Below are 14917 nucleotides of genomic sequence, written 5' to 3'. Positions count from 1 at the left end.
TCAACTGTTGATAGTTTACCATGAGCATTCCGCGATCTACGCTCAACGCGAGTGGTTGCTGTATTAATCGAGCGCTTTTCTATATTAGAAAGAGAAAGAGTACGTCCCTCTCTCCCTTCTACCTATCCGTACAACTACGAAATAAGCATTCAAAGACAATACAGCCGGAAAACATGTCGACATTTGAATTGAGAAATTTGGACGAATGCCTGGAAAAACATTTGCCAGCTAAGGAGCTACAAGAAGTCAGGCGCATACTCTATGGAGTTGAGAAAGAGTGAGTAGATATACCTAACTATATATATATATATATATGTATATGCTGCCTCTGATGCGATATAGATAGTATATCTATGTGCTAATCAAAACTTAAAACAGGCCACACTGCGAGCTGATAAGGCAACAAAATTGTATAGCGGAGATAAGTCTTAGCACATATTCAATTTGGGCAGCTAGTTAGTAAAATCTATAAGAAAACATATAGTATACATATATATAAATATAAATAAATTTAAATTTAATGCATACATATACGTATTTGTATATGTATATCAAGTATACGCAGCGTTAGAAATATTGAAAAATTAAGTATGCAATGATGAAGCTTGAATGCCCTTACGGAAAGGTTGGCATAAAAGAGATTATAAACACTAAGAAATGGAAAGAGGAAGAGAAAGGCAAAGGCAAAGAAAGTGAGAGAGAAATAAAAAGAAAGTAAAAGAGAAGAGAGAAAGAATGTTGTTCCAATCTATATAACCAAAAACAGATTCATTCATGCCTTAACTAAATGTCTGATAACTAATTGGGAGACTCTTCCATATAGGGTATATTAAAAATACCAGCGAGCACAACCAAAACAAAAACAAATACCAGCAAAAGTTGCGCGCATTGTTTACAAAGCAGTGAGAATGCAAACCCAGAGGTCTCTCTGTCAACCTGCCTTTCTCTCTCTCTCCCTCTCTCTCTCTCTCCATACACGCTAATTCACTCACTTCCTCTGCCATACTCTCTTCACTTTACAGCCGATCTCTCAACCGATCGAGAATCACTCCGTCTTTATTTTTTGGCCCCACACTCGGACGCTCCGACACTCTCTTTGTCGCTATGTCATATGTCGATTACGATTTCGTTCTCATATACTATGCCGCAATTCGCTCTCACACATTCCACTTTTTTTAATTTACACGTGCTGACAGTCTCTTTGGCATCATATCATTCTCTCCTCTCACTCTCACTCTCCCTCATTATCTCTTAAAATCTCACTCTATTTCGCTGTTTTGTTCTGTAAAGCTCTGTTCAACTCACGCACTCTCCCTTTCGCTCTTCAACTCTCTCAGTTGCCAACTCTAACTTCAACTCTCGCGCGTTCTTGCCAAAACCCTGCCAGTCTAACTCACTTTCTGTCCCACGTTCTTATCGCTCTTAGCCAATCTTTGGAACTGCCAGAGAGCGCTCGCCAGACCGCTTCGCAGAATGGCTTTGAGATCAAAGGCTTTAAATTTGAGGCACGCCCCGAGGAGCTGCGTAAGCCGCGGTTGGTTCGAATTGGTGCCATACAAAATAGCATTGCTTTGGTAACAACGGCACCTATTGAAGAGCAGCGCGAGGCCATTTGGAATAAAGTGAAGAGCATGATCAAAGCGGCGGCACAGGCTGGCTGCAACATCGTATGCACCCAGGAGGCGTGGAGTAAGTGCAGCCAATTCCAACTATAGACGACTCCTATTTATCTAACTCTCCTTCCATTAGCCATGCCCTTTGCCTTCTGCACACGTGAGAAGTTTCCCTGGTGCGAGTTTGCCGAGGAGGCGGAACGTGGGCCGACGACCAAAATGCTGTCAGAACTAGCAAAGGCCTACAACATGGTCATCATACACTCCATCTTGGAGCGAGATATGGAGCATGGGGAGACGATTTGGAATACGGCTGTCGTAATCTCGAATAGTGGTCGGTATATGGGCAAGCATCGTAAGAATCACATACCACGTGTGGGCGACTTCAATGAGTCCACCTACTACATCGAGGGCAATACGGGACATCCCGTTTTTGAGACGGAGTTCGGCAAGCTGGCGATCAATATTTGCTATGGCCGCCATCATCCACAGAATTGGATGATGTTCGGTTTGAACGGAGCAGAAATTGTGTTCAATCCGTCGGCTACAATTGGACGTCTCTCGGAACCCCTATGGAGCATAGAGGCAAGGAATGCAGCTATAGCGAACAGTTACTTTACAGTGGCTATCAATCGAGTCGGCACTGAGGAGTTCCCCAATGAATACACCTCAGGGGATGGTAAGGCAGCGCATAAGGATTTTGGCCCCTTCTATGGCTCAACATATGTGGCGGCACCAGATGGCTCCAGAACTCCCGTAAGCATACACCTTTAACTGGACTTGCAGTCATGCTAATTATGCTTAATTTTCCCACAGAGCTTATCGCGCTGTGAAGATGGTGTGCTAGTCACTGAGCTAGATCTGAATTTGTGCCGACAGGTTAAGGACTTCTGGGGCTTCCGCATGACCCAACGGCTTCCACTCTATGCTGAGTCATTCAGTAAAGCAGCGCAACTGGATTTCCAGCCACAAATTGTGCGGGAGAAGTAATAGAAATTTTATTGTATTACAAGACCTATTGGCAATGACCAAAATAATATATATATATATTAAATTTTGTACGCACTCTTAGAAGGAAACCTTTTCAAATTTTCTTTCGAGCTAAACGTGCCCTTATAAAATTTTGGTAGTGGCCAAATCTTTATAGCAGTAGCTGAGCGCCTTTTGGTAGCCGCCAGAGCGATCAAATAAAAAATTATAAATTCTCTTAATTTGAGGTCCAATTAAATGAATATCATTCATTTTCGTAGAAGGATATAATGCGTCCAGCCTCGCGTATTCCCGTCTCTACGGCACCGTGAACTGTCGAATAATGATTGGGGCTGGTTGCCTCGCCGGCGAAAAATAAAACCGGTCGCGTTACCACTGGCTTCATATGGGTAGCTCGCACGGAAACAGCCGTATCAGCCGAGAGAAGCGCGTCGTAGACTAGCACATTAACTGGCTGTGCGAGTTGTGCGGGTCCCGTTTCATACTCGGAGGCCAATAGGGAGGGATATGAGTAGCTGCCCAAATGCGCCGGATCAATGCTCCATTTGGTGGTAACCACATTGTTGGGATGCGACAACTTAAATTTGGGCAGAAAGCGATGTAGCATATCCATAATGCCTTGCACCAAAGCATCGTGGTCCATGCTCTCGATAACGTCCACGTGAAATCCGGATGCCCAGCCGAGCAATACGCGTGGCTGATGCTCGTATACATGAAAGCCATAGATGTCCTTTAGCCAATATTCCGATGGCAAATCTTGTCCTCTCCATAGGGCATTGAAGCCGCGCCAATTATCTGGCCAGAATTTCTCATCAAATTCAATAAATATTTTGCAAATGCTGGCAAATCCAATGAAATTGATCGCTGCACAGTTAGCTTCTGGCAAATTTGGCCGAAAGAGCATTGTGTTGCGCTTGAGCACGCCTAGAGAGAAGGTAATCACTACATGATCCGCGGCATATTTCCTTTTATCACAGCTCACCACCACAGAGCCATCTATGCGATCCCATTCAATTTGAATAACCTTTTGATTAAGATCAATGCAATCCTTAAGTATTCCATGCTCATTCATCTCGTCACCTTTGACGAGGATGCGCAAAAACTCCTTAAAACTGCAAAAAGGGATAGTTAATAAGAATATGCTTAGTTATTAGTGACCGACTGGCGGTTAGCCAGAAGATCACAAAACAAACGAAGGAAGAACGAACTGACAGATGAAGGGAGATGCAGACAGACGGACAACCTTGGCTTACTGCTTACCCCTTTTCACGCCAGTTCAAATGGTGGCAGCCTTTACATGGCTTAAAGGTCCAGTAGTCATAGGCTGACACATCCATCATACTGCCTTCTATTTTCTTGAAAGTAGTTATAAACTCTTTAGCTACATGCCTATCCAGATGGCGATGTCGCTTGTCCATCTCTCTGTAAAACATCTGTGAAACGTATTCGCCAAAGCTGGCCTCTGGATCTATTTGGTCGTCCTGCATCTTGTAATATATAGTTGATATCAAATTCAACATTTCCTCGACAACGCTCTTAGACAGTTCATCACCATTCGAGCGTATCCAATTAATATTCTTTAACGTATCATCAGATTTCTCCAATATGTTTAACTCTTTCACCATCTGATAGACCACATTGCCTTTTTGTCCATAGACCCACTGGGCACCCATATCGACATAATTGTCAGCAAATTTCAAGGTTTTAACACGCCCGCCAATCCGATCAGACATCTCTACAATTCGGACATTATTGTAACCATTAGTCTTCAGTTCTACCGCACAGGCAAGACCCGCCACACCGCCGCCCAAGATCAAAATTCTCGGCTCACATTTATATACCGAATTCGTAGGCCTGGTTTTATTGCGTGCAAGTTTTGCTTTTTGGTTGGACCAACACTGCGACAGTTCGAATTAGTTAATTAGCTTTTCTCCGGTTGTGCTGCAATCGCGATCAACTTACACTTCCCATATAAAAGGTAATACAATTCGTATTTATTATAAATGTCTGTTAAGAAAATGTCAAAAGTTGTCAGAAAAAAAATTTATAAAGATTGGAAACTAAATAAAAATTAAACAAGAGAACTATAGTCGGTGTGCCCGACTAGAAGATACCCTGTGCATTCTCAACTAGTCAGGTAGAGTCAGTTGTCTTGAACTGTCTAAAAATCAATCAATCATCAATCAGTCACTCAATCACAGAGTTATATGTATCACTAAGTAAACTTATAAATAAAAATCTGGCTCTGTGTAGCTGTTAATCAGACGTAAATATAAAATAAAACTACCTAATTAGGCAGACTTTGGCTTTATAGCCTAAATCAATCAGTCAATCAACACAAAAAGTTATAGCTTATAGGTTTAGTCATAGCTTTATATTTATGGTCAATAGCGCATAGTCAAACATTTAACAGCTCCTTACATGCTGATTGATATACATATATATATATCAATATACATATATATATATATATATATATATATATATATACATATATATATATATATATATCTTATAGTCTATTCAGGATGTATTTATTGTTTGGTTAAATTTAATTGATTGTTTTTACTTTTAAGCCATTGCACAGTTGCTTATAAAATAGGGAAACTTTTTGTGATTTTACAGCTGCGATGTGGCCATGGATCAATCATTGTCAATCAGCCAGGAAACGTCACTCGATTAGGCATGCACATAAAGCTGGCCGTCGCATAGGAGTTGCCTAGAGTGACATCAATATCAATCAGTCAATCGTCATCAATCAGCCAGGCAGAGTCAATCAAATGAAATATCTGACGATTGCTATAGCTGTGATTTGGCCGTCGCTTCCTTTAGGCCATAGAACTCCGCCAATCTCTCAGCTTCTCTCCAACCGGCTTCCACAGCTCCATGAACTGTGGAATAGTAATGCGCGCTGCTCGCCTCGCCGGCAAACTGGACAATGGGTCGATCGCAGCGAGTCTGTTGTGGCAGCCTTTTGTTTCTGCCCGGCGATTGAGGTGACATGGCAACCACTGTCAAAGGCTGCGCTAGATCCTGAGCACCGGTGCCCATACGTTCCGTATCCATGGAACGAAACGAGTAGGAGCCACGGAAGTTCGGATTTGTATACCACGCGGAGGTGCAAAAGCTGACCGGCTCCGGTATATGCCAATGCAGAAAGCGACGAAACAGATATAAACAGCCTGCAACCACTTCATTTCGATCCAGTGACTCCATGTGCCTGCCACTCGCATTGATAATCCAACCAGCCAGAACATGCGGCTGATAGCTGACTCTATAGAAGCCAAACACATCCTCCAGCCAGGCACGTGGCGTATTCCTTATATCAGCCAAATCCTCCTCCCGCCACAGCAATGTAAAGCCCGTCCAATCCTCGGGCCAAAAAGCTTCCGGAAATTCCACAAAGATTTTGTTAACCGTGCCAAAGGCCAAGCCTTGGATGGCTCTCTGCTTAGCCACTGGTAGCTGTGGCTCAAACATCTGCAGATGTTGCTCCTTGAGCACACCCAAGGATACGGTCACAATCACATGATCCGCCAAACAGCATTCACCATTGCTCAACTGCAGCTCCACGCGAGAATCGTTCCGATTCCAAAGGATCTTTTTAACACTACGATTGAATAGCACGCGTTGTTCTAGTACACCCAGATCTGTGGACGTTTCTAGCTCTCGACTGCGCGTGAGCAGACGCAGCAGCTCCACAAATCCTTTATCCTTCCAATTGAGCAATATATCGCCTTCGCATTCCCAATAGTCCAAATAGCCGCGACCAGATACTTCCTCTAGATTATCAGATGCCTCCACAGAGTTTTCGAATTTTTGATAGTTATCAAAGAACTCGTCAGCTAAGACTTGATCTATGTCGGAATTCTCGGGTCGGCGTAGCATTTCGTAAAATTTATTGGTCAGGTAGCTGCCCAGGGAGCCGCTGCAGTGCTGCAGCTCCAGTTGACGTGTGACCAGAGAATCACCCACAATTGCTTTCAGCCTGTTGGCCACATTATCGGGTAATACTTCTCGATTGCTGCGCACACATTGATAGTTCTCGTACACCGGACCGGTGGTCTCCAGTAAGTCCTTCTGGCTGGCCAGCTGATGTACGATATTGTCCTGTTCACCATGACACCACTGAGCTCCAAGATCAATCACATTCTCGCCGAAAGGTATTGTGTGTATGCGACCGCCTAAGCGGGACTCGGCTTCCACGACGAGAACATTCTGAAAGCCATAATCCAGGAGCTTCGTAGCACAAGCAACGCCCGATGCCCCAGCGCCGATGACAACGATCTTTAGATCCCGATGCGATTTACTCATAGCTTCCTATTTATATATATATATATATGTGTTTGTGTGCGAATCAAGCAATCAAGATCTGCAAAGAAAACGAATTTAAGTGTTGGAAAACTATGGACTCAACTAAGAGGGAAAGAGGAAGGGGTATCAGCGCAAGCAGAGTGAAATCTTATGAATTGATTCAATTAAATGGAATGAGATCAGAATATGAGCTACAACTAATGAAATAACATTGGCATAGGCAGTGTAAAATTGGTAAAACGCACTTTATATACCCTGTAAAAACATTGTAAATTATATATTTTATATATTTAAATACAATTCAAAGCCTAGGTAAAGCTATAGAATCAAGTAGTCGCAGTTGGCATGCCCTGTAAAAATGTCGGAAATAAGAATATATAATATAATAGATTTTCAAGCATAGCTAAAGTTAAAAACCCTAATTAAAATGTATTTACAAATCAAACATAATTTTTAACATAATTGGATCAATATATATATATATATATTTTTATATATAATTATACCCATATTTATTCTGCTAAAGTGTGTCATAAATGCATATTATAGTGCAGAATAAACCAGCTAACCATTAAACAAACCTAAAGGAACGCTTATTATTATTAAGAGGAAAGCTTTTGGACTTTTGGACATTTATATAAAGATACCAACTATAAACATCCAAATTATCTAGAAAAAAACTCATGGAAACTAACACTTCTAAATTGATTAAAAATATATTAAGTTAAGTAAAAATATACTAAACCATTTTTCGGAATTCCCAGCAAAAAAAACTGCAATAATCTAAAGCTTCTATTCTGTAAAACGCATTATACCCTGCGCATTCATTTGAAATGAAACGCCGGCTATACCGTAATGTATATGCATATGTTTTTGCTATTTGTGTTTCTGTTTTGCAGCGAGCGTGCGTTGTAGTGCAGACACGTGCGCCAACAAATGCCGTTAAAAGGGAATTCCGTCTACCTATTAGCTTATGCAGTTGCTTTTGCAATGGTATTAGTTGCTTAAGAAAATACAAAGAGCGTAAACAAAAACAAGCTGCAGATGGCGCGACGGCAAACTGTATTTGAAAACAGCTGCAAGAACTTATTTGAAACGGTAACTGATAAGAGGAAACGCGCGTAACATGCTCTGATAAGAGTCAAAGAGTGCGACTGAGAGAGCATGCAGTGACATACAAAAACATAAGCACACAGAGTTCAGCATGGATTTATAAATAGAACGAGAAATTGTCATGCATGTGTGTGTGGATGTACGGTACATTAGAAACGCTTTAGCTTTGCATCTTGTTTGACCAGCCTGGACCAAGCAGCCAGTTTTCTAGTTAGCAACCCCCTCGCAACACCAATACCAATAGGCATTTATACAATGCCAACACACTCACACGCAGACACAGTAGCACGCGCTGCTTTGACTGCTGCTGCTAGAAAGAGAGCGCAGCATTGATTTTATATGAATGCAATATAGATTTGACAAAATGACCAAAAACTTTTCAAGGTTCAAGAGCAATGCATAAAATTATAACAAAAACAGACACACTGCACACGTTCACAAACACATATACATACATATATCGGCATAAGTATGTATGTTTATGTAGTCACATAAAAAGCTCCACTATCTGTCGCGTGTCTCACTCACCAAAATAATTTTTTTTATTATTTTCTTTTATTTGTTATTAACTGTAATTTATAAATCCAACTTTTATAATATTATATATATTTAAATATTTTAAAAATTCACTGCACATAAAAATTAATAATTATTTAATGGACTATGCGCTCTGTTACTGAGTCAAGCGCACAAACAAAACTGAAAATCATATGGAAACGTGCTGCTCCACAATGCTTATGCTGCGCCAGTGGCGTGGCAACAGCTCCAACCAGGCAGACACATTGCCTAGGCAAAGTTTCAGCCAGGAAACTTTCTCTGCTACGCCACTGTGTTTGCTCTGCACATGCTGCGCGAGAGAGAGCTTTCATCGCTATGAAAGCTCGTCTAGCAAAAGCGCGCCAATGCAAAGACCAGCTGACCGGCGTTTGGAATGGAATTATGAATGAGCACTGTTGCGCTGTGGTTTAGATGGAGGAGAGCGTTAGGTGTGAAAATAGTTGTATAGATAGTGTATAAGACTTGTCATTAAGTATACGTAGCAAACTTAGCTTATGTAGTCTAATTAACATAATTGAGTGTATTATTATTATTAGTAGAATATAAACTATGTTTGCCACGTATAAATTATGTCTTATACATTATTATAAAATACAAATATTATTATAATACAAAGCTTGTAAATAATAGTAAATAATGTGTTTTATAACTTATAAAACTGTGCTACTTTTAAGAATAAGCAGTATGTATACTCTTATATCATAGCTGTTAGCTAAATACAAATTGTAGCATAGTTTCTTAAGTTGTATGTGTGACTTATACTTATACTTATACGTTTATAAATGATGTCGGTTCTACCACAGCTTATCACTAAATACTATTTCCTTAAATATGCAATCCTGTTTTGCAATGCTGACCATAGACTTCTTTGACTTCATCGCATCCTGAACCTTCTCTCGCACTTCTGCGGCCTTTACATCGCTGCGTATGTAGAAGATACGCACCAAATGATCCTCAGTTAAAGAAGGATAACTGCCCAGCAGCGTATGTAAATCCAATGCGAGCAGCTCAATGTCCGCCACAATGAGAGACGATAGAGTTGTTATTAAATCCAAGGGGGAATCACTTAGCGAAATCTTTGGTGCAATCTTCTCGAAGAACTGTTTTATGCGCTTCGCTTCCAAATTGATTTTTCTTGTTATTGCATCGCATTCGCTACGAGTCTTCGAAAGTCTCTTCGATAGAAGAGCTCTTATATAGCGCTTCGCAAGCAACTTCTGCGCCTCATTGATCACCATCTCAAAATTAGCGGGCAGCAAATGATTGTAGTCCTGAAAGTAATCATCGAGCGTGACACAAATGGTGTCCACAGCAATGCTGCTGCCGAGCCACTTAATCGTAAATAGATCATTGAAATGACATTCCATATCGAGAAAGGCCTCCTCCAGCAAATAGTTCGCTGCATGTGCGCGTATCCTTTGAAATGTTGCTAATAGCTTCTCAAAATCTTCGTAATGTTCCGTCCTCGATTTAGGCCAAAAGAGATGCTTCATTTGCTGTGCCATTTCCACAACGTTCTGACTATTATTAACAATTGTTATGATATAGTGGGTAAAGTATTTGATTTGATCTCGATTCCGAAAATGATGTTCCTTCAATTCAATGACATTCTTGAGATAAGTTTGTCCGAACAATTCCACCTGTTGTATGCTGAGCACTAATGCTTTAAATGTCAGCTCCTGATGTATGGTGTTTGTCACCTGCAAATGCTGATCGATCATCTCGAATATGATTACCGGGCCAGCACTATTGTAATAATGATCTCGCTGATCGGGCAACTGTTCAGAATACCATTCCTGTTTCTCCGAATCAACGGTCTTTTTCATCCAATCCTGATAATTACGTTCCATATTCTGCAAATACTCATCCTCTAGCGATTTTAAGTGATGCGGATGCAGAAGTGGACGCGACAGCTTTAGTACATCCACATTCAGGTCTGCATGCGACATTAGATCAGCGCCTGGATAAGTGTGCATAACCCAGGCTAACATGGAGACATATTCATTGCCTTGAAGGCCCGATTTCACAATGTTATCCAGCTGCAAAAATTATAATTATAAAAGTATAATTATAATACAATATCACACGCAGAGAAAAACAATTAATCATACGACTCACATAGCTAGATAATCCTTCGTGGTAGAACTTTACATATTCATTGAATATATCGTAGTGAGGTGGAAAGCAGGGGACGCACAACGATTTAACTACACGCAAATCTTCAAGAATGATTTGTCGCAATATCTCCAGATCGCGGACTAGCCACAACTTATTATCTGAGCGTTCCTCCAGCTTGGAGCCTTCAATGCGCGTGATCACAGCTGCTTGGAGGACATCCATGATCATGGAACGCCATGCCTTAGGTCTGCCTGGTGGCAAGAAATTCGTGACTTTTTGCTGTTGCAGCGCAAATTGATCATTTTTCTCTTCGCGCTCGATGATTCGCAATGCTGTCACAATTACTGTCGGCTTCTTTCGGACAGTATTTAACGTCCGACTGATGATCAGGCGTAGCTTCTTTTCCAGTGCCTGAGACACTTGATCGACCTTTTCGAAGTGACGCTTGAGCGTAATCTTATCGGAGGCATGTTGCTTGGGCTGTTTATGCAGCTCGTAGAGTAGATCATCACGCGAATTCTCCAAATCGGCCAGACACTGATGCGCGCTCAACAGTTTGTCTTCGTCTATGAGTGCCATGGTCTTTTGCACACTTGCATCCACATTAAAGATGTGCTTCAGATTCTCCATAGCCGTTGCATATTGCGAATGTTTTGTATTCTCCTCGCGAACCACTTCCAAGGCGTCATAGATCTCTGGCACGCCTTTGAGCAGTTGTTCCACGTCCACCATACGACGACGCACCTCACGCACATCCTGCATACACGTCTCGAGCTGCTTCAGACCCACTCGCACGCCTTCCAATTGATTTTGCATACCCGTTTTTAACAACGCCTCCACAGATGCTTTTTTTCGTGCTATGCGATGACGGTATTGTTCAACTTTCTCCAACTGTCCAGGCCGTTGCAGCATATTTTGTATATCTTTAAGTGCTGCCTGGCGTGCTTCTTCTTCCAATTGTTGCAAATCCATTGTTTAATATCTCTTTTATAAATTTAAATAAAATTTCAATTACAACTCATTTCTACCGAAGAAGTAAAATAACTAAGTCACCGATAACATAACAGCTGGTTTTGCGGATGCGTCTATCGATAGCTGCTTTTACTGATCAACACTGGCGGGAACAGCTGATTTCCATTTTAAAAGACCGCCACAATTGTATGAGAAATAATTATGAAATAACACTGCCTGGCGCTGTTGCTCTTCCATTAGTTGCAAATTCATGTTACATATAACTCTGTAATGGATTGTAACTTTAAAGCAGCGACACAGCCGTTCTGCTAAGTTGAATATTGACATTGTAATCGATAGTTGATGGGCAACTCTGAATTAAAGAACCTTATTTTGATTTTGAAATCCGGTAGCAAATTAAGAATTATAATTTAAAAACAATGTTGACTTTATCAAAAGTTTTTGGTGAACAGAACGAGCTAATTCCATTTATAGACGACTATCAAAACGAACTGGAAACTGTCAGACTCTTGCACACTCTGCCTGCAGCCAATCAGAAACGTTTCAATGAATTAACCAACGAATTTCTCGACACTTTAGAAGATCCACACGATTTGAAAGCCTGTGCGGAACGTTCGCGTTCTAGCCGTGAGCATGGCAATGCAGTGTACACAAACAGATCCAAGACGAATGCCACCGATCGAAAAGAGTCCTTGCTTCTCGCTTGTCGGTTGTACACAGAGGCCATACTGCAGGCAGAGAATGTCCACGAGGAGCTCTGTTTGGGTTATGCGAATCGTGGCATGGCTTTACAGGATTTTGGCTTATACAAGGAATCCTACGAAGATTGCGAGTGTGCACTTGAGTATGGCTATCCCCAGAAGCTGCAGCATAAGCTTATAATGCGGCAAGCCCATTGTGCCTGGAAACTGGGCAATGTAAAGAAACTGGCCGAGCTCATAGCGTGCTTGGAGCAACATCAGCTAAATTCGGGCTATGCCGAACAATTGGCGCAGTTGCAGCAACAGCTGACACTACTAGAAGAGCAGCAAGCAAATGACCAGTCAGAGGATCAGATAGAAATCCCGTCAAAACTTCAAGAAGTGAATCACAAAATGTGAGTAAATAATGTATATATTAACTATGAATAGATTGATATAGATGTCTTTTAGCTCAACCAGTCCCGGCTCTAAGGGACGTCACATGGTGGCCACGCAACTCATCAAACCGGGTGATTTCATATTCAAAGAGCAAACTGCTTGCTTTGTGCCTCTCGAGCCGGGCTTAATTTGTCAGCAATGCGCTGCAAGTGTCCTCTATGCGCCTATTCCCTGTACCCAATGCCATCAGCGAGTGGTTTACTGCTCCCGCCACTGTCGTCAACTACATGGGCGGATTCATAGCTATGAATGTGCTGGTTATAGGAAAAATCTATTTACCTTGTTGGGCGTCTCACATTTAGCTGTGCGAATGGTGCTTTGCTACATGCAACAATGGCTGACAGATCTGGGCAACGGCTCTAACGCTGAAGAGCTTTGGCAGCTGCTAATGGACAAGGCAAAACAAAGTTACAATTGGCCAACTGCTCCGCAGCATTTGCTCAGCTTATGCATGATCAGCCATCTGGATAAAGCAGATTCAGCGGAGCTCGTATACTACGCACTCTCCGCAAATCTCTTGCAAGTTTATCTATACAAATGCACCGATTTCTATGAGCAGCTCAGAATCGAGAGTAGACATTCAGCCGTTGCTCGAGAGGAATGGGACTTGTTAATAGCTGCCTTAATTTTACGCTCTGCCAGCCAGCTGATCTGCAATGGCCATGTCGTCGTCACCGTTGTGCTTCGCTCACAGTTCCATACGATGGAACCAAAGCTCTGGCGAGAACCCTTCCATTTATATTTAGGCTGTATGCATAAATTTGATAGCGTTGCACTGATATCGGCGATCAATTTACCATATTTAGCTCTTTGTAATCATGCTTGCGCCTCGTCGATTCAGCTCCAGTTTGATGGTCGTGTGGTAAACTGCCTTGCAGCCACAGAAATTAAGGCAGATGAAGAGATCTTCAATTGCTATACCTTGGACTATAGAAACTCCAGTTGCTCTATGCGTAAGCAGCACCTTCAGAAAACATATAAATTTGAATGTAAATGCTCGAAATGCAGTTGTAGCAAATCGGATGAGGATTTTGTGAGTTGAAATTCGATTTAGTTGCAAAGCTCAATTAATATCTTTACTCTGTTATTTAGCTGTCCTTTAATCGCTATCGCTGCGAGTTCTGTGCTAAAATCTTTGTGCCTGGCCAGCCAGAAGAATTCAAATGGTGGGAGTCGGAGTCGGAACTGGCGCCACAGTCGACCATTAACTGCTCCAAGTGCCAGGCGAAACAGTCGTTTACCTGGTTTGAGCTATTTCGGGATATACTCGCACTTTGTTATGAACAGCAACAGCGTCGCAAGGCGTATAAAGCATTCGCAGAGCTCGACACTTGGCTGCTGGATTATCATAACTTAAAAACACAATTGGCCCAGCAGCTAATCGCTGGCTGCCTAACAGCCAAGGCAGGTGAGTCAGGCAAGGCACATGATTCAAGTCAGAGATAGAGAGAGCAATGGAAATTCACTGAGTACAAGTGCTTTCAAGATACAAGATATAAAAATATTTGAGTTATTGGATAAGTTATGGTAGAGTAAGAATTCATGTTGACATGTATTGGCTGGCACTAAGAGCAAGAGGGAAGGCCCTTTAGATGTACTAGACTATTTTATGAATCCCTTTTAAGACCAAGGCTTAGTGGGCTTATCTCCTTCAAGTATCCTGTCTGCCTCTTATCGCTTTACCTGAAGTTTGGCTGCCTTATATGATTTTTACTGTAAAGCGCCATATCTCACCTCGTCTACCTTCCCATAGATGGCGCCACATGGGATGACATTGACTACACACAATTGTCACGCATCTTGGATTACCTGCTGGCGAGCGTGGAAGCACAACATGGTGCTAACTCCATGACGTACATTAGCAATTTAACCTATCTAATGGACTTAACGGCATTTGGTAAATACAAATGCAGCAGCGAGCAGCTAAAAGCAATGCGAGCTGCTTTCAATTATTTGCCTCCAGATACGAAGCAGATTTTTGTCAACTATTACAACGATTTTATTGAGCAGCGCTATGCAGCTAATGGTAAAGCTAATGCTAACGCTAATGCTTAACAACAATAATAAATTCTCTAAGAACAACAACAATAACACTGGCAC

The 14917-nt window shown here is 41.8% G+C and overlaps 5 protein-coding genes across 8 annotated transcripts; 2 read left to right on the top strand and 3 right to left on the bottom strand.

Annotated features, from left to right (window-relative positions):
- Nucleotides 1–40: 40 nt before the first annotated feature.
- Nucleotides 41–2638, top strand: LOC111605235 (beta-ureidopropionase). The gene is made up of 4 exons (XM_023323670.2): nucleotides 41–277; nucleotides 1427–1689; nucleotides 1750–2369; nucleotides 2430–2638. The coding sequence occupies exons 1-4, from the start codon at nucleotides 174–176 to the stop codon at nucleotides 2601–2603; spliced, it is 1161 nt and encodes a 386-aa protein (XP_023179438.2). The 5' UTR covers nucleotides 41–173; the 3' UTR covers nucleotides 2604–2638.
- Nucleotides 2639–2830: 192 nt separating this feature from the next.
- Nucleotides 2831–4652, bottom strand: LOC111605232 (spermine oxidase-like). Of its 3 annotated transcripts, XM_023323667.2 has the most exons (4): nucleotides 4566–4652; nucleotides 3864–4501; nucleotides 3586–3715; nucleotides 3253–3527 (listed from the first exon to the last, which is right to left on the bottom strand). In XM_023323667.2, the coding sequence occupies exons 1-4, from the start codon at nucleotides 4572–4574 to the stop codon at nucleotides 3336–3338; spliced, it is 969 nt and encodes a 322-aa protein (XP_023179435.1). In that variant the 5' UTR covers nucleotides 4575–4652; the 3' UTR covers nucleotides 3253–3335. The 3 variants fall into 3 exon arrangements, with proteins under 3 accessions (XP_023179434.1, XP_023179436.1, XP_023179435.1); XM_023323666.2 differs by having other exon boundaries at nucleotides 2831–3715; XM_023323668.2 differs by lacking the exons at nucleotides 3864–4501; nucleotides 4566–4652 and having other exon boundaries at nucleotides 2831–3527; nucleotides 3586–3694.
- Nucleotides 4653–5126: 474 nt separating this feature from the next.
- On the bottom strand, nucleotides 5127–6968 carry LOC111605234 (spermine oxidase-like). Its single transcript, XM_023323669.2, has one exon. It carries the CDS (start codon nucleotides 6915–6917, stop codon nucleotides 5403–5405), a length of 1515 nt encoding a protein of 504 aa, XP_023179437.1. The 5' UTR covers nucleotides 6918–6968; the 3' UTR covers nucleotides 5127–5402.
- Nucleotides 6969–8663: 1695 nt separating this feature from the next.
- On the bottom strand, nucleotides 8664–11834 carry LOC111605247 (exocyst complex component 3). 2 transcript variants are annotated; one of them, XM_023323685.2, is made up of 3 exons: nucleotides 10707–11749; nucleotides 9363–10627; nucleotides 8664–8988 (listed from the first exon to the last, which is right to left on the bottom strand). In XM_023323685.2, exons 1-2 carry the CDS (start codon nucleotides 11676–11678, stop codon nucleotides 9383–9385), a joined length of 2217 nt encoding a protein of 738 aa, XP_023179453.1. In that variant the 5' UTR covers nucleotides 11679–11749; the 3' UTR covers nucleotides 8664–8988; nucleotides 9363–9382. The 2 variants fall into 2 exon arrangements, with proteins under 2 accessions (XP_023179453.1, XP_023179452.1); XM_023323684.2 differs by lacking the exon at nucleotides 8664–8988 and adding an exon at nucleotides 11760–11834 and having other exon boundaries at nucleotides 9228–10627; nucleotides 10707–11690.
- Nucleotides 11835–12092: 258 nt separating this feature from the next.
- LOC111605246 (SET and MYND domain-containing protein 4) lies at nucleotides 12093–14904 on the top strand. The gene is made up of 4 exons (XM_023323683.2): nucleotides 12093–12774; nucleotides 12830–13850; nucleotides 13910–14225; nucleotides 14571–14904. Exons 1-4 carry the CDS (start codon nucleotides 12098–12100, stop codon nucleotides 14870–14872), a joined length of 2316 nt encoding a protein of 771 aa, XP_023179451.2. The 5' UTR covers nucleotides 12093–12097; the 3' UTR covers nucleotides 14873–14904.
- Nucleotides 14905–14917: the final 13 nt, after the last annotated feature.

This window comes from Drosophila hydei, unplaced genomic scaffold, assembly GCF_003285905.1.
Source record: "Drosophila hydei strain 15085-1641.00,03,60 unplaced genomic scaffold, DhydRS2 tig00008125-arrow-arrow-pilon, whole genome shotgun sequence".
In the NCBI taxonomy this organism is placed as follows: domain Eukaryota; kingdom Metazoa; phylum Arthropoda; class Insecta; order Diptera; family Drosophilidae; genus Drosophila; species Drosophila hydei.
This window is presented reverse-complemented; position numbering and strand designations above follow the sequence as displayed.

Bases quoted from the DNA above. Each gene is read 5' to 3' on its own strand.
- LOC111605246 (XM_023323683.2), top strand. From the start codon at position 12,098: ATGTTGACTTTATCAAAAGTTTTTGGTGAACAGAACGAGCTAATTCCA. The intron at 12,775-12,829 runs GTGAGTAAATAA...GATGTCTTTTAG, and splicing joins CAAGAAGTGAATCACAAAAT to CTCAACCAGTCCCGGCTCTA. The intron at 13,851-13,909 runs GTGAGTTGAAAT...TCTGTTATTTAG, and splicing joins GCAAATCGGATGAGGATTTT to CTGTCCTTTAATCGCTATCG.
- LOC111605234 (XM_023323669.2), bottom strand. From the start codon at position 6,917: ATGAGTAAATCGCATCGGGATCTAAAGATCGTTGTCATCGGCGCTGGG.
- LOC111605232 (XM_023323666.2), bottom strand. The intron at 3,716-3,863 runs GTAAGCAGTAAG...CCCTTTTTGCAG, and splicing joins TTGAACTGGCGTGAAAAGGG to TTTTAAGGAGTTTTTGCGCA.
- LOC111605247 (XM_023323684.2), bottom strand. From the start codon at position 11,678: ATGGATTTGCAACAATTGGAAGAAGAAGCACGCCAGGCAGCACTTAAA. The intron at 10,628-10,706 runs GTGAGTCGTATG...TAATTTTTGCAG, and splicing joins ACGAAGGATTATCTAGCTAT to CTGGATAACATTGTGAAATC.
- LOC111605235 (XM_023323670.2), top strand. From the start codon at position 174: ATGTCGACATTTGAATTGAGAAATTTGGACGAATGCCTGGAAAAACAT. The intron at 278-1,426 runs GTGAGTAGATAT...TATCGCTCTTAG, and splicing joins CTCTATGGAGTTGAGAAAGA to CCAATCTTTGGAACTGCCAG. The intron at 1,690-1,749 runs GTAAGTGCAGCC...TCCTTCCATTAG, and splicing joins ATGCACCCAGGAGGCGTGGA to CCATGCCCTTTGCCTTCTGC.